Raw genomic sequence first — 22753 nt, 5'->3', positions numbered from 1 at the left:
TTGTTTTTTGTTTTGCTTTTCCTAGTGAAAAGAGATATAGAAAAGCCTTCAACCAGTGTGCTGCGACTGCTCTTGAGGCAAGTGTTTGTGAGCTATGTGGAAAAGCAAAATTGCTCACCCTCTTTTGGAAGTCATAGCCCATCACCTTGTAGAGTATTTTTCTGAGGGCATAGGAGGCTTTGCATTTTCAGAGTAAGGCAAAAGATTGACAAAAAGCTATTTATTTAAGGTCAGAAGAGAGTTAATTTTTTTTTTTTTTATGTTTCCAGAATCTGTCCCTTATGGCCATAAATAAGCTAATGAGTTTGGCTGCATCAGACTTACTATTTGTAGGCATATCCCACTAGCACAGTTTCACCAAAATTAACCAAGTGGTATCCAAAGCCACATGCAAACTAGGAACAAGATTCTTAGACTCTGAAACTTTGCTGAAAGGAAATCACGGGTGTCTATTGTCATAATTTTTGAATTTTCAGTGGAACTTGCACAAGGATAAAAATTTTTTTGTGGATCTCTTAGCCAGATTGCAAATGCAGGCCTTTAGCTTAATCTGATAACAAGTAATTAAGTTAAAAGTGTGTAAACTCAATGGAAGAAATTGCACAGCATCTGGAAAAGACGCAGACTGGAGACATGCAAAAGCTGAAAGCATAATTAAAACAGTAGGTGCAAGGAGTAAAGGGAGGACTCCAGGTTGACTGTTTCACATAAAGGGTAACTAGCATATGGAACGAGTTACTTGAAAAGGTTGTTGACATAAAGAGTAGAAATAAATTCCAGACACACCTCTGCTCCATGAAGGGGAAAATATGAGAGACATATGGCAAAAAAACAGGAAAGTATGATGGAGATCAAACAAACAGGCAGGCATGTTGGGCCAGAGGGAGGTCTTTCTCCAGATCATAAAATTCCTTGGTCTGGTAGACTGCTGGGATATCACTGTTCAGGCCCCAGAGAATCTTTGTCTTTCGCAGTAGCACTGTAGTTTCATGGAGTGGCAAAGCTTCAGTGCATGCTCTGGGTTTCTGAAGGCATTCTCCTTACCTTAGAGTCTGCGCATACCTCAAGGTATAAAAGCTTTTTCATGCAGAAATCTCTTCAGCTGCACTATTGCCCCGTTCCTGATCCAGCCAGGAGTGTTCCTCCTGCTCCTAATTGCCTGCATCATTGCAACTGAGAAGTATTTCTTTCCTCCTCCTGTCAGGAAGGGTCCAGCACTGCCTCCATTTTTGTCTGTCTTAGTGCATTTAGCTCAGACAAGGCACTGCTCATGAATGGATTAGGTAGAAATTGTTCAGAATTTCCCTTCATCTTAATTGAGACCATTTGCCTTCAAATGAAAACGTCACTGACTTTATAGCACAAGAAAAACATGCAAGCCAAGATTTCCTGTCACAGCTAATAAGAAATTTTTAAGTTGCTGTCTTTCAGAAGACATTTAATTTTCAAAATAGGGGAGAAGCTATGATTTTCAAAGAAGCTCCGAGAAGCCGTTTCATCTATTTTTTTTTTCCCTTTTGGCATCAACACTCCAAATGAATTGTGTGTCAATTATTTGAAAGTCCTGAATAGTTGTAAGTGTGAAAACAGGGGGGGAAGTCTAGTCTAGGGAACAAATCAGCAATGGTATTGCAATGAGTATGATGTGTCTTTATGCCAGGTCAGCTGGTGATGCACATTCCATTATTACAAAATGACTTAAAGGAAAAATAATGCTAAAGTAAATGCATTTGCGACTATTTGTCTTCTTTATCTCTCGGTGATGGAATAAATAAAATGTATTAAAGTTTTTTTGGTTTTTTTTAATAGTCTTGTTTTATGTTCTGAGGACTGCTGTTTTGAATTCAGAGTATTGCAGAGTGCTTTCTTTGTTCATCATAGAACAAGTCTTTGATTATTATTTTTTTAACTGTGAGAGGAGAAAAGTTAGCTGGATAATGTAAAGTCCTTCCTGTTTGGCTGTAACTTTTGTGCTGAGGAAGTGATTTCCATCACAAAGACTCTTGGGGCTCAGCTGGCATAATGCTATTGGTTTTAATGGATCAGTAACAGTCTACATCAAGTGAGGATCTGCTCCATACTATGTATGATAGTGTCAGTATCTTGTTGAATGCTTGGGCAGAAAAGTAGGTCTTCTGGAAGAGCCCAGAAAACTCAATAATGCGTTCGTATAAGTGAAATCATAATTGGGGGATGAAAGTTTGCAAAGTGCTGGCAAGGAGTGGGTTGAAAATGATTGTTTAATAAGTACAGTCGTTAAAAAAAAAAAAAAAAAAGCCCTTACATTCTCATGTTGTGGAAAATGAACACTCTTGTAGGGATACTTATTTCCATAAACAATGTATTTTTCTGATTATCCTCTTTCCACCTGAGGTCTTTCTCAGACATAAAGGCTATTTCACAGGCACATGCTCCTGTGCTACCTCTCATGTTATCACGTATTTTTTACTCCGAGCCAAGTCCTTTTTCTAGTGAGTCATTCTTTATTTTTCCTACAGGAAATATTGATTGCATCATAAAACTAGGCCATTTATGTTTTCTGATGGCACATGAGAATGTGCAGCCTTTAGTCCCATAAGACTATGAAAATCTGTACAGGGAGGGTTTTTTTTTTTTTTTTGTGGGTCTGTTGGTTAAAAGGACAATTTTAAAAGCTGCTTTTTTTTTTTTTTTCCCTAGACTGTTTATACCATGGCTCAGTTTCCCTTCCCACAGCTGGCAGAATTACGGGAGAAATACACGTACAACATTACTCCTTTCCCTGCTGCAGTAAAATCAACTTCCCTTTCAGGGTAAGTTTGAACTGCACTGCTTATAGCATATAGGGTCACTATTTATCTTAGGTAGATAATGGCAGATGGCATCTTCCCTTATATGCACCTGAAGAAGATGAAGATGTTTGCTAGTGATCATATTTACCAGTGTCTGTCTTTCCTATCTCCCTTATGTTCTCATTTGATAGGAGGCTTGGCAGAACCAGAGACAGTGATGAGGAGAATGACCCAGATGATGAGGACTCTATTGCCAATGCAATTGGCTGTCTTGGACCATTAAGTGGGTTTTTGGTACCTGAGCTCCAGAAGTACCAAAAACAAATCAAAGGTAAAGGTGCTTCAGTTGATTTTGAAAAATCTAGTTAAATCTGTGTGACCTTGCAGAAATCATCTGTAGCTTCAACTGTGAAAGCTGCTATGAAAATTGTATTTTAAATTCACATAGAGATTACAGTAGATGTGAAATGGCTTGCTCTGCAGTCTATGAAGATGCCTGCTAAGCTAAGCTTGAACATAGCTAAGCTATGTTCAATAAATGGGGTAAATATTTGCCGCAGTAATGTTTAGAAAACCAATCACAGTGTTCCCCAGTCACAAAAAAGAAGCAAGCATATAAAAAAATAAAATAAAAAAACTATCCTGTTGCTAATTTCCAAGAGAGCTATTAAATAGTCAGCATCTTCTGAAGAGTGTAAATTTAATAAATATTCTTGACCTTTATTAGCATACGCTTGAATACAGTTGGAACCTGTCAGTGGTGAAACAGCAACTGAATTCTTCAGGTCACTTCACCTCCCTTTTGGCTAAACCTTCAGAGTGTTTTATGTTCTGGATGTGTCAAATTTTATTTTTAAAAAAACTGTATGGTTTAGGGTGTTCTGACAAAATGTTACCATTTTTTCACATCCCTCCACATTGAAAGAAAGTTTCTGACAGAATGGTACATTCGATTGTGCGAGCTCTATAAGCAGAGTAAAATTCTGATACAATTGAGAAAAGTAGATTGTTTGTTTACTTGCATCATTGTCTGTGAAATAGTGACTTTGGAGGCTGATTTTATGATACCCTGGGGAAGGATTCTTACAAAACAGCTTCTCTCACAGGTGCAGCACTTTCAGGTTTGTCTCTTACATTCCTGAGGAGGAGGCAGAGAAGGGCTTACAAGAAAAGATAGATTTAGATCTCTCTCACAGGTAGCTGGTAACATTGCTTGTTTTCAGTGGTGTTCAGGGTAAGGGCAGCATTGTTCATTGTATCTTAAGAGGCACTGCCTGCAAATCAAATGGCTGTAGTTAGAAAAAGGCAGACTGATGTCAGCAGTCACTGTTACCTTGTTACACATCATCATTCTCGTGGCTTGGTTTTGCCGAGACCCAAATGCTGGAATTCTCCTCTTGATGCTGTGGTGTTTTGTTCTCCCTTCCTGAGGAACTCTAAGTCTCTACCTGCTGCTTCAAGCTAGCACTTAGAGTCTCAAGTTGCTATTGCAGACTAAGCCAAAGACAAACAAACATTCCTTGAAAAAGAAATTACCCCCTCACCGTGGAGTGCCAGCTTGGTGATGCAGCAGAAATAGCTGTGAAAATAAATTGCACTGCTTCTGTTGCTCTGCAGCTCTTGGATGAGAGAAGCCTCCTCCTCAGCCGCTCTGCACCCATTTCTTCTGTTGCTACTAGCAGCTTTGTCCCTGTGGGGCCATTATTGCTTCTTCTTGCTTCTCGCTCAGTATCACTAGGTCAATTTTTAACCCCATGCCTGCTTAACTGTAATGTATTTTATAACTTGGATTGGTAGCCTTTTATTTGTCCAACTGAGAGTCTCTAATAATTTTTGAATTACTGTAGGGATGGTTTGGTGTATTTTCAGGTAATTTATAAAATGGATTTCCACACTTTCCATTGTTAGGTTAATTGGTTTTGTACTCTCTTTAAAAATATTTCCCCAATAATATTAAGCAGTAGTTCTAGAAATATAATACTTTTTATTAAAATATGGCAGCTGTGTTAAATATGCATATTATAATAGCAGTTGCTTTCCTTAAAGACTATAGGTAAATAAGACAACAGGAATCAGGCCTACACTTCCCTTGCAGGTAATCTGAGGAACTCTTGACTATGCTGATGTATTCCTCATCTTCTCTTTATTCCCACTCTGTGCAGATCAGAATGAAGAACAAAGTCTGGGCTCCAGCAACATTGCAGAACTAAGTCCAGGAGCGATAGACTCTTGCCGAAGCGAATATCATGCTGCTTTTAACAGCATGATGATGGAGCGTATGACCACTGATATTAATGCACTGAAAAAGCAATATTCCAGGATAAAGAAGAAGCAGCAACAGCAGATTCACCATGTGTATATCAGAGCAGGTAACATACTGAAACATGCTTTACTTACTGATTTATTACAAGCTGACTTCATGATAGGAGACAAGGCAAATAATGTTCTTTTACATTTAACCAAATAGAGAAAACAAAAGAGGATAGAGTATATAACATATTTGTAATAAAGTGGATGCATAAATTGTAAATGAGAAGATGATGTTTTTGTTTTTCTTTTGTCAGGATCTGAAGATGATGACCCTGGGATCTTTTTGGGTCCCAGGGACCAGCTGAACAATGGTATTTAAAGGTGTCTTTGCTATCTGGGTGCATTGTGTTCATCTCTGATTTAAAAAATTAAATCTTTGGCATTCTTGGAGTTGACATGCTGACGCATTGTAAAAAGTGAAATGAGTACACTTTAGATCAAGGAGCAGATAGGTTCCTATCATCCTAACTTCCCTGAGTTCATCAGGGCATGGCAGATTATGGAGCTGGCTCAAATGTTCTGTTGCAGCTGACAGTCTGTCTAGCTCTAATAGTACTGGTGTGAGAATTGAGCTGGAGATCAGTCCATTATTTAGCATGCTTCAATCTATGTTACAACGTCTATTTGCACAATTGGCAAACTGGGCAACACTGGGGTTAGCATGAGCAGGGGAGCTGAAGACTTTAATAGGTGTGCAAGCTGAACACAGTCCACCCCACTCATTCCTTCCTGCTTATGAGTTATCTTACCAATTCAACATTGAACCCTGCAGATGGAGCACTGTAGAGAAGTTTATTCTTCTCCTAGATTTGCTAAACCCATCCTACCTGGAACATTTGAGTCCGTACAGCTGCAACTTTTCATGAACACTAAGCTCATTTATAAGGAAATTTTTTTCAATAGTGGCAAGGTGTCTGCTTTGAACAAAACCCTGCTGAAACAGTGCAAACAGTAAGATGTTGACCCCCAAGGATTGCCAAAAAGCCTTTCTAATTTACTAATCATGATTAATGACCAGGTTTGTGGTTTAATGAAACTGTCACCTAATTCTGAGTCTATTGCTTTGATTTAATCAGAATACCTAATGGAAATAAGTTGGTGTGTTTTCATCCATTAAAAAATATATTGGCTCATTCTTCAATCTCACAGGCCTCATGGAGAGGCTTATGTGACTGACATCATGAAAGGACTGAATGGCTTCTTACAGTTGGAAGAGAAATGAAAGAGAGGGGGAAGATCAGAGGCTAATATTAACGTTAAACTTTCAGTTATAGCAAGTATACCATTAACAGCAAAAAACTTGTGCAGGATTATACCTAATGCAATGATTGCATTGCAATGGATATGCAAGTGCTTTCTGTGACTACCCAGTTTCCTGTTGTTCTCACTCTTGCAGTTTCAAAAATTGCAGAGCTGTTTTTTGATACCCTTTATTTTCATAATATATCTGGCTCAGGACTTACCCATAGGTAAGAAGCAGGGAGGGAGACGGGAAAACTTTATTGCACAAGTTTCGTCTTTCTGTTTGACTCCAAGATGTAAGAGAAGTTCGGTGATTTTACTAGTCAGTCCTACAAACCTTTGCTATACCTCAAGACAGGCATCAAAATTGTCTGTCTTAGAACAGTAATTTGTTTTGATCTTTAACACTGCTTCTTTAAACACTTTCTTTCAGACAAAGGGCCAGTTACCAGCCTTCTTCCTTCTCAGGTAAACTATTCCCCGGTGATAAACCACCTTCTTTTAGGAAAGAAGATGAAGTCAAATAACAGGTCTCTCAAGAATGCTGTCATTCACATCCCAAGTCATGCTACAGGGAAAATGTCTCCTATTCCCCAGGAAGATCTTAAAACAAAACTGAACTCTCCATGGCGCACTCACATACGAGTTCATCGAAAGAATATTGCTAGGGCCAAAGGCCAGCTGGGCTATGGGGATACCATTGGACTAATAGATGAGCAGAGTGAGAGCTGTAAAACAAGTAGTCCTGGTGCAAAGGAGGAGACTTCTGCACATTCTGATTTTGGAGAAGGAGAAGGTGGTGGTTTGGATGACAGGACTCCCCGAGAAGCTGACAGAGAGTCTGCTGAGCCAGTCTCTAAGGACAACAGCGCAAACATGTCAGTGGTTCAGCTGAAACTGGAAGCACTGGAACTCACCTCAGATAGCAAAGTTGATGCTGAGTCAACATCCAGTCAGTCCTGCCAAACACATTTGTCTGAGTCCTCTGGTTCATCCAGTGACAGTGGAAACCTGGGTAAATCTCCCCAGCCCAGTAACTCAAAGTCGCAAGTCTTCAACCCTTTTCCCAGTGTCAAGCCTCTTCGAAAGTCAGCCACGGCCAGGAATCTGGGGCTGTATGGCCCCACTGAAAGAACGCCAACTGTACACTTTCCACAAATGAGTAAAAGTTTCAGTAAGTCTGTCAGTGGCAACAGTGGGACCAGGAAACGGTGACGTACCACCTGGCACTTCCCATTTCTGACAGCAACAAAAAAAATTTTTTTTTATGTGTGTGTGTGTGTGTATGTGTGTCCCAAAGAGTTTCTAAACTTTAATTAAAGTAATGGGGACAAAAGTGGTTACCAGATGTATAAATGCGTGTCTTTGAAAGTTGTGCTCCTGTGTGATATGGGATAGATTAGAGAAGATGCACTCTGGCACCCTATTGTAGATGCTGATGGTTCTGTGGTAAAATAAACATTGATTTACAGTGTGAAGCATACTGTTTATTTAAATCTAATCCAGACGTAAAATTGCCAGCTGCCTTTAACCCTTCAGCCCCCCAGGGCTGCCTCCTGTCTCTGTCCAAGCTCTAAGGAAAATTGCCCATCTGTTGCAGCAAAACCTATCCATGAAGCACTTTTTATGGCTGTTGTGCAGCTTCTCTCTTAGACCTCATCATCATGCTCTGTGAGTAGCTGGAGAAGCCACAACTAAAGGAAGCACAAGCAGCCCTAGCAATTGAAAGTATCACTTAGTGTCGAATATTAGCGCTCGCCTACTAGGCCATCTAGCTTTGGACATTCTTGAACAGTATTTCACGCATTTCTTCCCATGGCAGTCCTCTACTGATATTGTAGTTTATAATATAAACGTAGTCAGCAAGCATGAGAATAACAGACATAAATCTGTCCACAACACTGGCTTGCTATTTTCCTATTACATATGACTAACTGCTGGAGAGTCTCAGCAATGCTAAATTAGGTATATATTTATAGTTGTTTGAAAATTATGACACATCCTGGTTACAGTGGACTTAAAAGCTAGTATCTAGATTACAGCCATTTTTATAATTAATTCATATTTGCCTGCTTGGCAGTATGTAAAATATATGAATGTTCCAAAGTAGTTTAGGAGTTTCAGTCCTATAAATAGAGTGATTAGATACTTAAGGTGCCACTTATCATTAAAAGCCAGCGTATCAGCCGCTGTATAAATGGATTGGATCCACTGGACTGCCATGGGATCCATCATTTGGTTCTAGTTTGTTGTGAAACAGCACCGGCTAAGCTGTAAGCTGAATTTCTACTTCTGACTCAATCCCTTTTGTAAATTTCTCATAATATTTTCTCAGAAGCCTCTGCTTTTGTTGTTTCCCATTTAGAAGTCTTTCAAAGCTGGTGAATATCATAAGACAAATAACAGATTTTTTTCTATATGTATTAAAACAGGCAGGCACTAAATGTGGATAATTCAACTTCAGTGTTGTAAGCTCAAGCACTCAATTTCCAAAAATTCAAGTTGCTCTTAAAATACTGTAGCTCTGCCATATTGTACATACTGACTGTGATTCATTACCTTATTACTTCCAAATTTCCCATCACGCAAAATTGCCATGACTCTAATCTGGAGTAAAAGCAGTAATGATGAATCAGTCCCACTGTATGTAATATCTTCCTCCTTTTATTATTTTTTTGTTAAATTTGCAAATTAATATATCATTGTCTATTTATTAATTTATGCATTAAAATCTATAGGATGTGATATCAGTTTTATTGTATGCCATAAATGTAAGCTGTACAATATACCCTGTTTGTTGTTGTGGGATAATTTTATTTTGTGTTTTATACAAGTGTATGGATATAAAATAATATACAAATATGAACATTATAAATTTGAAACATATGTAGATTAAATCTTCCCCTGCCTTATTTTCAGATCAAAGTAGTATTGTCACTAATGATTATTTGTAGCAATGAGTAAATTTAAAATAATGTAGAATTTAGTCACTGATTATGGACTGTATGAGAGTTGTTTCCGCTTTGATTTAAAGGAAATGCACTTCTTTTCAAAATTTCATTGTGAATCAATCTCCCTGTTTTTACCTAGCATTAGTGTACTGTGCAGCTGTATACCTAACTGATGAAAATAAAAGGACTGTCATTCTGAAAAAAGCTGATAAAATGTCACAAGTGCATGAATTTTCAACACATTAAAATGTGTTTAAATAATGAAAAGTTAGCAAGCACTGCACAGGTACTGGTCTTGGGAAAGAAATACCAATAAAATACTAATCCTAGAGATTTAGACCTATTCCGTATCAATGAGTGTGCTTTGAGGGGCCTGTACTTGGACTGCTCAGATTGAGGAGAAGGAATCACAGCAACTCAGTGCATTAGTTTGCTGTGGGAAAATTTCTTTTCTCTAAGACAGCATTCAATTTTCTTGTCTCCCATAACTAGAATGACCTCAGTTGTTCAGTAACTCAGAGGATGTTCCCCATAAGAATGAAGAAATCTCTCTGCTGAACATGCAGTAAAAGCAACTTCACTTGGTACTGAGGAGAGATGTTCAGAAGATCCAGAGAACCAGGCAACGCCAGAGAGGTTCCCAGTTATTTTTTCGCTAGAAAGTCCCTTTGGCAAATGAGGTCTGGGGACGCACCACAGTCTGGAAGAGGAGCTTTGCAACTCTGAGGACCTTGGGAACAGTGGTGGTAGGAGTCTCCCTTGCATAAACCTCTGCATTTTGTTCTTCCTAAGGCCTCCTCATACTAATACTTTCTTCCATATGACCAAATGAATGTATTGTTGGTTGTTTTTTTAAGTTCCTGGAGTCTATTTAAAGAGAAACTACTTCCTTAGGGTCAGAGTGACATCTGTTCATTAGGTTGCTTTTCCACATCATCAAACAGAAGCTCTCCAGGGACGGGCATTTGATTCTGTTGCGAGGATACTTACAGTCCTGCAAGTGGAAACAGGTCTGAAGCTATTCTGAGGTTATTCAAACTTGCCTATCCTTTTTTGATGGAAGAAATAGGTTTTTCAGAATCGCAGGTGGAAAACAGTTGATTTCATCCACAAGTGCAGCTAGAGAAACTATCATTTTGTATCCTTATCAAAAAATCTTACTAGAATGCATCCAAAATAATATAAATGGTTGGTAAAAAGGCAACAACATGTTATTTCAAGCTGAAATAAAATACAGCCTTTACAATTATATTTCCATTTCAGGTAAAAGTTCAAGTTGAAAATTTTAACAGAGACTTTTAATTTGATTGGAACTTTCATAACATGCATTTTAAAGTACATGAAATTATTTATACAGATATAGTGTAGGTCATTTCACCATTCTGTAGTTTTACTTTACCTCTTGGCAATGAGTTACCCGGTGCCCATCCACAGACAACAGTCACTTGACTAAGTGGCAAGGAGCCAATGTCATCATCTGATATGAGCTCCATTGAAGTGTAAAGAGATGAAAATTCATCTTAATGGGACACTTCCCTTGTCAATGCTTGCTCAATGTCAATGTTTGCTCCAGTTTTGCTCCCCTTTTGTTGGAGAAAGACATGTTCAAAGTGGTGGGTCTGCGTAGAGCCCTGTGAGTGCTTTGAGTTCTGCAGACTAGCACCTCTAGCCCGTGTGCCATCAGCCAGCAGGAACTGGTTTTGTGACTAGTTTCTTAAACACCCAGGAACTGCTCTACTTTGACACCTCTGCTTTCGCCCTGCTTGGTGACAGTTCGGTGTTCTTGGGACGATGTACATGTCTGGTAGCATCATGGGTGGGAAAGGTGGATTCAACACAGTGTCGGTGCACGTGGGAAGTGCTGTGGATACCCTTCCCCCCTGAAGAGAAGAGTCTTTATGGTTTGCATTAGCTGGAGTTTGAGCGATCTTAAAATTGGTGAATGAAAGCTACAGCATGAAAATCTGCCTGCTCAGCTCTGATGAGGAGCTCAGTTATTTTTTGTAAAGCACTTTTACCAACATAAAGTATTTAACAAGATTTAAGACACAGAATTGGAGGTCCTCTGAGTTTGTAGCGTCAGATCATTTCAGGCTAGTCAATGACTGGACCCAGACTTCCTCAGCACGCAAGATGCAGTTTTTGATGTGCTTAATCCAACACACAACATACAGCAGCTATTGGCTCACTACAGGTTTAAAAAAAACCTACAAACTTTTCCAAGTCTTTCTCTGATAAAACCATATCAAACCATATTGGCTTACCACAAATCAGCAGGAAGTGGTGCTCTAGGAGGCAATATATGTGAATAGAGAGGTTGGGAGGAGGGAAGGAGCACCTGTGGGTGCTTTGGGGAGGGGTGCTCAAAAGGTGCAAGGAATTTTGAGGGAAAACAAGCTTCTCCTGTCTTTGCTTCTTTTAGATTGCTTGTACATAGACAACAAATCAAAGGATCAGATGATCGATGTGCGGCTCCCTTTAGGTTGCATTTGTTTCAGTGCAGCACACTCATACCAGAACTGGGTTCAAACCCATATTCAGTAATGAGCAAAACACATCCTGTATCTAGCTGAGAAAACTATGCAAGAATTGCGCTGTTGGATAAACTCTGCTCTGTTTGGCTGCTTATAGGAAAGCCTGTCTTTTCTTCTTCTTCAATGAATATATGCAAGTAATGAAACAATTCAGATTTATGCCAACTATTTTATTTAAATATCAAATAGCAGGTAAATATTACTTATAGTGCAAAAAGGAAAATGAAACAAAAAATGGGATACAGATTGCACTGTGTTAAACAGGCCTTGCCTAGTTCCTGTTGCTACATAAGGTCATTTCTTAAATGGTAAAAAAAATCTTTTCCAAAAAATTCCCCTACATCCTTGGCACAGGAAAGGACCTTCTTTCCCCCCCCCCCCCACTGTCCTACCTTTTCATCCTCCATGGGCTGAAAGCAGCCGTTACTTGCCTGACGTCAGTGGGGATCTGAATTGTGTAATGTTGTTCACCCACTTTGCAGCCCAGCGGTCGCTCCCGGCCTGCCCCAGCAAAAGGAAGCCAGCAACAGAGAACCGTGACTCAGCTCATGGAGGCCCTGTTCACGTGTGAAGCATTAAAAAGGGAGTGAATGCTTGAATCCCAGCCAGGATACGACCATAGTTGTTTTGCAGGCACACCTGGCTTTGCTTGGCCGGTACTGTGAGCCAGATGGGTACAAGCCAGCTATGGGGAGAGGCTGTAGCTATGATTATACTGCCCCAAAACTAAGCTAATAAGTGCTGCTAACAGGAAGGTATGCCAGGCCATTGCTGGATGAAGGTGGCCAAGTAACCACGGGCAAAGCAGCACAACAGCGCTCTCTACAGCTCTGCAGTGCAGAGTTGGCTTCCCCAGCCAGCTCAGCCCAAAGACTTTGCAAGCTTGTGTCTGCTCAGAGCACAGCTTATATCAGTTTGCACAGGATCTTGTGGACATATGCACGATTCAACCACAGTAGTACTTGGGATTTGATCCTCTGCATCTGTTTTGTCAGCAGCAGGCACTGCCAGGCTGGTAAAAGGCTGTTGTGTGATCTGTTGCCATCTCTCTCCTTTCTCTCAAAGGCACATAGACTTTTTCCTTATCATTTATGGTCTTTCTGACTTCCTTTATGATTGTTGGTAACATGAGGAAATTCTTCACACAATGCCTCATATTTTGAATACTGGAGCAGGAGAGACAGAGACACTTTCTACATCACAGTAGTCAATAGTTTTTGCAGTTGTTCCTCTCTGCATTTGGGTTGTTCTTTCCCAACTCTTGTTTGCACTCATTGATTCTGGATTTGGTGAGAGTTTACAAGAAGATAAGAATAGTCATGCTGGTCTGCTTAGCCCAGGATCCTGCCTCTGACCACTAATGGTAGGAAATACCTAGGGAAGGAGTCCTGTAGGAACACAGTGTAGCTAGACACAGCCTCCCCCTGAGGCAACTTCGCAGCCTTCAGCCATCTGATTTTGTCTGTGTTATGCACATCACACTGTGGTGGGTAGACAGCCAGGCCAGTGGCTCACATGTGGATCCACAGCAATCTGGTGGGGTGCTGATCTGGGTAGCTGAATGCACAGCAGGGACTAGAAGCAGTGGTTCAGTAGCAAAATTTCCTCCTTCACATGAAAAAAAAAAAAAAGAGAGACATGGCCAGGAATGAAAAGAATAATAAGCGTGAGAAAATGTGAGCCTGAAGCAGTAACTGTTGCTATGAACTTACTTAGGCCTTTTTCAACACTGCCCTTTGAATAGTCTTTTTACTGCAAAGTACTTTGTGGAAGCTCCCACATATGCTCTAACACATATACACTTAGTGAACTCCAGAATTATCTGTCTTGTGAAAAAAACTCACATGAGATTCAAATAGCATTCCTCAGAAAGTCTACAGATCATACACCCTCTCTTTCCTGTTTGCAACTGAAAGGTAAGTGAAACTCAGCAGGCATAAACCTGAATTATTTGTGGAGGAGATGATGGACATTTGTGGTGTTTGCAGTGCCACTGAAAATCCAGACTTCTGGCTGGAGGGGCCTCTGGTTTGGCCAGACATAGCAGACCAAGAGATGGCAACATCCAAATGTAATGGTGTGGAGAGGAGGAATCCACAGAGGTTGCAATAGTGAGATGACATTTCCATATATGCATACCCATCTCACCAGTCTTTTTAGGTTTTAAACTAATACCTGGTGTAAATAGTGAAAAATATATCTTCCAATCTCTATTTACAGTATATTTAAGAAAGTAGAGGTGTGACACAAGACTAGAGGACAGCAGATGAGGAGGCCAAGGAGGGGCATGACAGTCAGCAGGGGTAAGGACTAGGGATGCGTTTACTGGAGGAGAACACGACATGGTGTTCCATGTCACATACATTACTGCTGATGTAGGATGTGGTGTGAGAAAAGGTGTCAAGTCACTTGTGGGGGAAATAGAAACTAGCAGTCCATCAAACTCCAAGTAAATCCATAGGTAAAGCTCCCAGTCATTTCTCATTGTCATTGTGTGAGATTCTGGAAGAGCAGAGAACACTAAAAAGGGGGGAAATTAAATGCAAATGTGGTGGCAGTAGCACCGCTGATGCGATGACCACAAAGGGTGTGAATCTGCTATACCAGTTCAATAGGAGGAAAGGGCAGAACTTCCCTCACAAGTAAATTCCTGCTGCATGCTGGTTTGCCTCTCTGCTGGCTCTGCTAGCACTTTGACCCATGCAGCTGTTCCTCCCCTTTAGGTTCACAGGTCTCTGGACTCCCCTTGCCTGGGAAATGCTATGGTATTGGCCACAAGGAGTCCTCCAAAAAGGGTAAGAAGTTGGAGTGAACAAGGAGCCCGCCCCTCAGCCTGAAAGGCTTAGAAATGGGCTGAGAATCCCGATTTAAGGGCAGCACTTCAGATGGACGGTGCTATGGTTAAGGAAATGCAGGCAGTTCTTCCAAACCAGTTTTTCAGCCCTATTAGGACACACCTAATAGGTGTTTCTATGCTTCTAATGCTCTCTGTCAATAATAGTTTCTCTGCTGTGTGAACCTACCCGTGTATGCACACATGTTGCTTTTTATTCCTACAGCTTCCAGTGGCTTTTCCAAATGACACACAGGTACAAACACCAGCCCATAGCCAAAGGCAGGAGCCAGTCAGTGCAAACACACTACAGAGGGGCTACTGGAGTGAGCGAGTTTGGCCAGCGACAAGGGGGCAAGGCTATTCTTAGGAAAAGGAGATGAAGTCTTTAGTGGCCATTCAACACATATGCAGAAGTCCAGTATCAAAACTTTGTTGGACAGACTGTTGATTTATAGCTTGCCTGCAATCAGTGATATTCACTCAAGGAGAGGAGAGCTGAGTGAAGCTGAATGAGATCTGAACTTGTCATTCCAGAGAGAAAAAGTGGTATCAAATATCTTAGAACTGTTTCACAACTGGAATCTGTAATTGCATTTTTTTACTCTCTCAGTGACATCTTTTCATAAAACTGTTTATGATTTTTCTTTCAAATATAGATCTGTTGCTCTGTTTTATCTGCACCAAAATGCAGAAGCAAAACTGATTACATTTTCTCACACTACCAGTCAGTTACATTAGACATCCTGCCCTTTTGAACTCAAGATTACTATATATGATAATTTTTTACACTGTGTTTCTGCTGCACTAGTAAACTTTTCACCCAGCTGCAGCAATACTGCTCCCTGTCTGGCCCCTGGCACTCTTGGAGAAGAGGCCTTTCTTCAGCACGAATAGAGGGCGATTGTCTGCTCTGCAGAGGGGCAGACGACTGGATGTTGGCTGCCACATTCTCCATCCCTGCTAGCCAGTGCTGAGTCACTGATTTGCTTCCAGACTGGGAAATGTTGGCTCCATTCCCGCTGAAGAGCAGCTTCTTTTGTCATCATGTGAGAGGCAAACAGTCCAATGCTGCTGCTGAACCCTCGAGGTTGGTATGACAGAAAGAGAGGGTTGGTGGGAGATTTCGCTGTTACAGCTTGCAAGGCATGATAGCATCGGCAGTAAAAATGCTAAAAAAATGCCTTGAAGATAAAATGTTGCTAACTGATAGAGATCCAGTATGTTCAGACCAGGTTTGCAGACACTGCCAACAGTAGGTCCATGCTATATCCTCTGCCCTTAGCCCATACTACCTCTTTTCTCATTGATATAAATCCACAGTGATCTTCTAAGTGTGATCACTAGATGCCACTGCTGCTCCACACAAAGCCAGCTATGCTGCTAAAACGCTGCAATTCTTAGGGAAGGAAACACAGACATGATCTCAGTGTTTGGGAAATCTTTTTCATCTTTGATCAGGTGTGGAACAGTCTCCAAGCCATTCACCTTTGTTTTCAAGTTGCAGCTCTCTGCTCTATTTGCCTCCTCTTAATAGTTTTGCTAACCTTGAGCACAGTGAAAAACAAAGTACAGTATAGAGACAGCTACCAGTGTCTCTTTGAAAACAGTGTCTCTAGCAAATCAGTAAAACACTGCAAAGACTCTTTCTTACTTAGAGGCAGAATCATTTTTTTTAACTCTGGAGGATGAGCTGGCAAGCATGATTCAGGCTGCAGGCAGGTGAAGAGTTTGCTAGATTCAGTGTGTGCCTTGCAGAGATTTATTTTGTCTTATGAGTGGGTCAGCAATGACTACCAGATACTGCCTGACAGGATCAGCTGTGGCCCTGCCTCTAATAGGTTTCTATCATAAATACTAGAGTGAGCTGTTTCACTCTAAAGGTTAAAAAATATATATCTTTTTTCTAAACTACTAAGAAAATAAAACATGACGAGACTAACAAGTACCCCCCTCTCAGGCACTTGCCAGCTCGCTACCCTGCCCTGGGGACTTTCCAGTTGAACCTCTGAGTGTTTTTCAAGCTTCTGGAGTCTGTGGAGAAACTATGTTTGGGTCTCTAGCGCGTGGATCCTGTGCCTTGAAGAATTACTTGCTCCTACTGAGAGCTGGAATTTGCTGTCCGCCTGCCACAATAAGTTCTGACTTCTCGGGTCCACATGTACCCCAGACACATCCTTTGCCAGCATCCTGGCCAAATGAGCTGAGCCTTGGATTTACAGGTCAATTTTTCAGGAGCACGCTTTGCAAACATTAGTGAACACACACATGCAGAGACATGCAGGCTTGACACAGGCTCACCGAACGCACACTGCCCCATTCACTGCAAAGGGAAAAGTGCCAGCTGAATGCAGGTCATTTGAAAACAAACACCCTAGATCCCTTTAAGGACTTAGGCTCTTAGAGCAGGACCAATACATTATTAAGATGCTTAAAAAGAAATGCAAACCCTTGCTCAGCTACTGCGTAGCAATAGAGGCCCAGACACTCTGCAAAAGTCTCATTTGGCTCCTGCACTCCTAAAGCAGCTAGAGCTCTGCTTTTGCTTATGACATCTCTGTGCCCCTTGGCAAATCCACGTGTGAGTAAAAAATCTAGTCAAATCAAGCTGAAAAACTGACTCTGATTGACTCTGGGATTTGGCTGGCACAGCTAGAGCTGCTGCTTGCCATTCGGTAATGAGTCTCAACACAGAGCATATCTTCATGTGCCTGAGCAGAGCCAGAAACGTTCTGATTTTGGCCATTACATCAAGATATGCCTTTAACTCTCGCTAATGTGATTAGTCCAAAAATGCCTGGGGAAACTCAGCAGCTGGTTGTTTTCAACCTCCATTTTGAGATTCGCTTCAAAGAAAGGCATCATTTCCAAAATTGCTTTTATCCTCAGAGTTTGTTTTTACCTTCTACAGTAACCTACAGCCTGGTGTTCTCACCCAGGGACATCCATGATCAGTGTTCCCGAACAGTTCCTGTCAACACCTCCCATCCTGACGCAGTGTCTTAACTATTGGGCTATCGTCTATTTAGGGGTATGTAGGGGGCATTTTCTGTGCCTTTTCTTGAGATGGCAACACCGTGCAGACCCAAAGTCACGTTCCAGGGAGCAGGACCGCGGCTCTGTGCTAAAGGATTTCATTCTGTGGGCTGTGGCTTTGCGAGAGTGAAGGGGGAGGAAGACATTGAGCTCCTCTAAAATTACAGACAACAGTCTTGCTGTTTAGAAGAATAGCTATGGATGGGTCTGTGCATCCACTGGAAAGGCTGCAAAACAGAAACAGCAGAAAAGCCCTATCCTAGTGATTGGAGCACTCAGATGGGAGAGGGAGACCTGCAGCACCTGTGTGTTTAGATTTTACATTATACAGTAATTATAGAAAAAGGGGAGAGAACCAATGTGCAGGGCAACCTAGGACTTATTTATTTATATTAATGAAAAAATGCATCCAAATACTCTAGGTGCCAATGGCATAGTTTAAATATACATCCTACATTTAGAATAACCCATCATGGCCGAATTTGCTTCTCCGTTTCTATTTGCCAATCTGGGCAAAATCTGGGCAAGATCTGGGTAACTTTGGCTAAGGGAAAGACTGACTGTACTTTACACTGGGTGAACTGAAGTGGTTACTGAGACTGAGATGGGGCTTGGGAAAGAACAGATGGATAAGAAAGGGAGTGGAAAAGAGGCTATTTTTTCCCAGTCCATATTTTGAATATACAGATTTTTGTCTATTTTTTTTCCTTCAGGGACACACAGCGCATCAGGCATTTAACTGTTATATTTGTTACCTTACAGGTATTGCCATTCTGCACAGTGAGCCCTGAGCGCTATTTGAATTAATGTCATGGGAATTTTGCTCTAAGCATCCCACTCTCGGCGTTGGAAGAGCTGGCAGCTCTGGCAGCCGCCTGCAGGGAAGGCAACGACCTCCAGGCTCCGAAGCCCTGCGCAGCTCTCAGCAGTGGCTCAGAGGAGCCGGTGCACTACAGCAGCAATGCCTGCGAGGTTGGGACTTGGTGAAATTCAGTGTCGGGAAAAAAAGAGAATTGGAAACAGAATGAAGCCATTTCTACACTGTTCTAACGGGCAGGTGATTTGTTTTTTACCATGCTCCCCTATTAACAGGTTACCATGCAGTGATGCTTATGTTAATGCTGCTAGCCAGACTATTGAGCCTGTAAGCTGTTGTGATCCCCAGGAAAGGAATTACCTCACACCTAAATCTCCTGCTTTTGGCTTATGCCCTCCCGCAGGCTCTCAGCAACAAACAGGCTAGCGCCACCACTGTGGGGGCTGGCAGAGTAGTTCTGGCGATGTGAATTTTTTGAGTACACAAAGCTCTCCACATTGAGGCAGTTCATGGAAATGCTTAGGCCTCAGTGAGAACCTGAACTGGAAAGCTCTTATGGTGGAGAGTCCCTGAATGTGTTCTTCTTCAGAAATAAATCAGTTTTGAAATCCTGGAAATTGCTCTGAAAGAGAGCAGTTGTCCTTTAGTCAGTTTTAGGCCCCGCAGCTCTTCAGGGCAGTTTGGGATCTCCGATTCACTGGACAAAATCTAAAAACAAACTGCCGTCAGGGAAATATAAACACAGAACGGGTGGTAAAATGGAGCCTCCCTTTGCCGAGAGCAGCATTAGCAAACACCCAGTGCTGGGGGGCCGAAGGGAGCCGGTGGCGGCGCAGCACGGGGAGCAGCCCTGCCCCGGGGCCCGGCGCCTCCGCGGTGCGGGGCAGCCCCGGCCCCACCACCCCAGCGGCCCTGCGCTGCCCCAGCGGCCCCCTGGGCCCTCCGGCAGGCTGGCAGGCAGAGGCAGGGCTGCCCCCGAGGCCCCCGGCTCCCTGGGGGCCCTCGGCGAGGAGCCACCGACATGGCGGTGCCTGCCCAGTGGCGGCACAAAATGGCGCCTGGCAGCAGGGCCTGCGAGGTGCAAGGGAGCCGCAGCGGTGACCGTTAATGCCTCTGCCCTGCGGCACCTCGTCTGCAGACGTCCGTCGTGGGAACCCCCCCTCCTGCCCCTCGGCCAAAGCTATTGAAGACGAGGACAAACTGCCCCTTCAGAAGCTGTAGTGACTTCACATCTTTTGTGTCACAAAGAAATCAGGTGTGGTTTCATAAAGTTTTCAAAGGCATCTTAGTGGATTATTCCACTTAATATTTGCATAAGAGTAACATACTCAGGAATTTTTTTTTCTTCTTTCCTTCCATCCTTTTTCCCTCCTTCCTTCCTCTCCAAATGGATCAGCAGTGTTTTTCATAGCTGATTAAAAAAAAGGGCACAGTGGCACCTGACCTGGATGTGATGTTTCGTTTATTCAGCTTTCCCTTCTGTATTTATTTCTTCTTACTCCTGCACAAGATTTGCAGTGTGTCTCCGGGCTTCCAGGGGAAATTATGGAAAGAGCTGCATGATTTGACTCTCTTTTCCAGTACGCTACGGTAATCTGAGTGCACCATCTGGTAACAAACAAGGCCATTTTTGACACCTACGCTCCTGTTGTGAACCAGCCACAACTCTGCTTTTTTTTCCCTCCGTGTCTGTATTTTTCTCCCCATCAGATTTTTTGGTCTTTCTCTTCTGTTACAAGCTCTCACAGTTAGATATTGAGTCACTGTCTTGGGGTGGGTTTTTTGTGGAAGCTCAGCTGCTAATATCAAGCTATTACTAGAAAAGAAAATCTCAGTTCTCTTTACATAACCAAAACAAGAACAGTGTGTTTCCAGCTCTCTTACATATGAAGAAGAGTTTGAGAAGGTTGTTGCCAAAAGTTTGGACATCAGAACGGAGAAAGGTCTCCCAAAGTTATTAACATTATTTGATGCCTTCAGAGGCTCGAAGTACGGTTTCTGAGACTTTTGGTGTTGTGAAGAACAGTGCTATCCTTGAAAACCAGTGATTATTCAGATTCCCAGCAGCAAGTAGATGCAGCCAGCAGCCAGCAAACCTGCCTCATGAAGGCAACTCTTCTTGGAGGAAGACGAGCCGGAGAGTGTGGAAGGTGGAAGGATGCAGGAGTGAAGCTCCAGCCTGGCTCCGGGCAGGGCTCTTCTCCTCTCTGCTCTGCCATCCCCAGGTAGAAAACAGGTAAAGTACACCACTGAGACTGCATTCCTGTGCTCATTTTATTCCAGTAAAATAAAAGTCATTTGAGGGGATTACTAAACAGCTAACATTGTTGCAGAGCTAATTGCAAGTCTACCTTTAAAATCACTCAGTCTAGGTTTATTTCACTGTGGAGTGCAAATGGTGGGCACAGAGAAGACGCGGGCATTGGGACTTTGCTGCAGTCAGAACTATCTGAATAGTAAATGAGTGGGATACAGATTTTTTTCTTTCAGAGGTGTGTTCTGCTCTCAGGTTCTGTTGGAGAATATGGAAAGCTTTGATGAAGGTTCTTTGAAGATGATGAAAAGAGCCATCCCATATGTCTAGAAATAAAAAGAATTCCTTCTTTTATCTTCTTGTTTTCTAGCACAATAGACTGACTAATTAGAAATGGGATTGCTAAGTTGCATCTTGATTATTCACCAGCTTTAAACTCCATCCAGGATCACAGAGTAGAAAGTAAGTCCTGCTTGTTGTTGCTGTTTTTCTGTCAGAAAGAACATGTGCCCACATAATTTTCAAGCTCTGCCATTCACATATGCAGATCATTACAGATGAAATGTATTCTTGATGTTGTTTTGCTCACTACTCCCATGCAGAGATGGATTGGGGTGGGGAATGCCTTGTGCATTGTAACCCAAAATTATTACTCTCAGAATAAGTGTTGCAATATGAGTATGTTGCTGCGCTGTATTTCCAGCCTCTCTTTTTGGCTTTTGAAATCATATGCAATGTTGCTGCAATGTAGATTTTTAATTTGCTTGCTTTACAGACTCTTGTTTGAAGTTAAGTCGCCCTCAGGATGTGAAGTGGGTGCCAGCTTAGGTCCTTGCCTGCCTTCAAATTATGGTCTCAGATGAGGAAGAATGGACTCCTTTTTCCACTACTGTTTGGAAGATTCTTGGGACTGTTGAAGGGAGCTGAGACCTGAGGGTAAGCTGTCCCTTGACTCTTCTCCCTGGCCATAGTGTATCTTTTAATCAGGCCAAGTTCACAACTTGAGTTGGAGGTTCTGCACATCTCTTCAGTTATGACTACTTTTCTGTGGGATGCCTCCATCTACTTACTGCATTGGTGTTTTCTTTGGAGGATATGAATTCAAGGCTGAAGAGCAGGAAATCTGCCTCCTTGCCTTTATCCTCACAGCATCCTTTGGTGGCTTAGACCCATAGCCTAGACAGTACAGCAGCTGCGTGGGAGGCTGTGCAGGGTGGAAGGAAGAAGATTTGTGGGGAAGGAGCATCCCATCGGTGCCAAGCCAGCCAGGAACCGCCACCGTCAATGACATAGCCTGTGGGGAAAGGGTGTTCCAAAACTGGGATCCAGGCCTGATGGCAGCTGGACATTGGACTGCTCTGAGATACCACATCAAGTTTTAGTCTGTGACCAAAGTTTTGAACAGTAGAAATTTTAGAAGAAATTGGAATATCACTGGTGAGAGCTAAATGGAAAGACATAATCAGGCTGATGAACAAAATCTCTTTATCTGGCAGGCACAGATCTCTGTGTAGAAAAGCTTAAGAGCTACATAGGGGAAGGTCTCTGTAATGGTGCACAGATTTCTAATACCTGTAAAAAAAAAAAAGGGGGGGGACTAGTGCAGTATGTTTTGAGCACTGTTTACTGGTACATTAATCACTAACAGATTATGTGTGTATAAAAGTACAGCACTGAATGTAAAAAGATCAATTTGATTCCAGAGCATAAGGTATAGAGATAATAGGAAAAAGTATACTAGTATTTCATAAGAAGGGGGTTGAAACATTTTGGAAGGATTATGCTAGATTTACTGATAGTGAAATAAAGAAAAAAAACCTAAAAGTGTTGACAACACCTCACACTCATGTTTGTAATGAGACATTGTGATTTTTAGTTTCTGTTTTAAAAATGTTTACATTAGGTGATCTAACTCAAATCATATGTCCTACATTATAAAAAAACCTCATCAGTTGACTTGGAACACCCTAATCTTCTGGCATTTTCCCTTTTGGAGAACTGTTGT

The 22753-nt window shown here is 41.9% G+C and overlaps 1 protein-coding gene across 1 annotated transcript in view; it reads left to right on the top strand.

The window, feature by feature from the left end:
* The window catches only part of TBC1D30 (TBC1 domain family member 30), a 59142-nt gene extending 49574 nt beyond the window's left edge, over positions 1-9568 (top strand). Inside the window, exons 10-14 of the mRNA XM_067314001.1 lie at positions 2680-2792; positions 2963-3102; positions 4934-5140; positions 5336-5392; positions 6757-9568. Coding sequence (XP_067170102.1) covers positions 2680-2792; positions 2963-3102; positions 4934-5140; positions 5336-5392; positions 6757-7538 — 1299 coding nt within the window. The 3' untranslated portion in view covers positions 7539-9568. The remainder of the gene's footprint in view (positions 1-2679; positions 2793-2962; positions 3103-4933; positions 5141-5335; positions 5393-6756) is intronic.
* The last annotated feature ends 13185 nt before the right edge of the window (positions 9569-22753 follow it).

The sequence above is a fragment of the Apteryx mantelli genome, chromosome 1 (assembly GCF_036417845.1).
Source record: "Apteryx mantelli isolate bAptMan1 chromosome 1, bAptMan1.hap1, whole genome shotgun sequence".
NCBI classification, from domain to species: Eukaryota; Metazoa; Chordata; class Aves; order Apterygiformes; family Apterygidae; genus Apteryx; species Apteryx mantelli.
The sequence above is the reverse complement of the archived record's forward strand: the minus strand, read 5'-3'. Positions and strand labels throughout refer to the sequence as shown.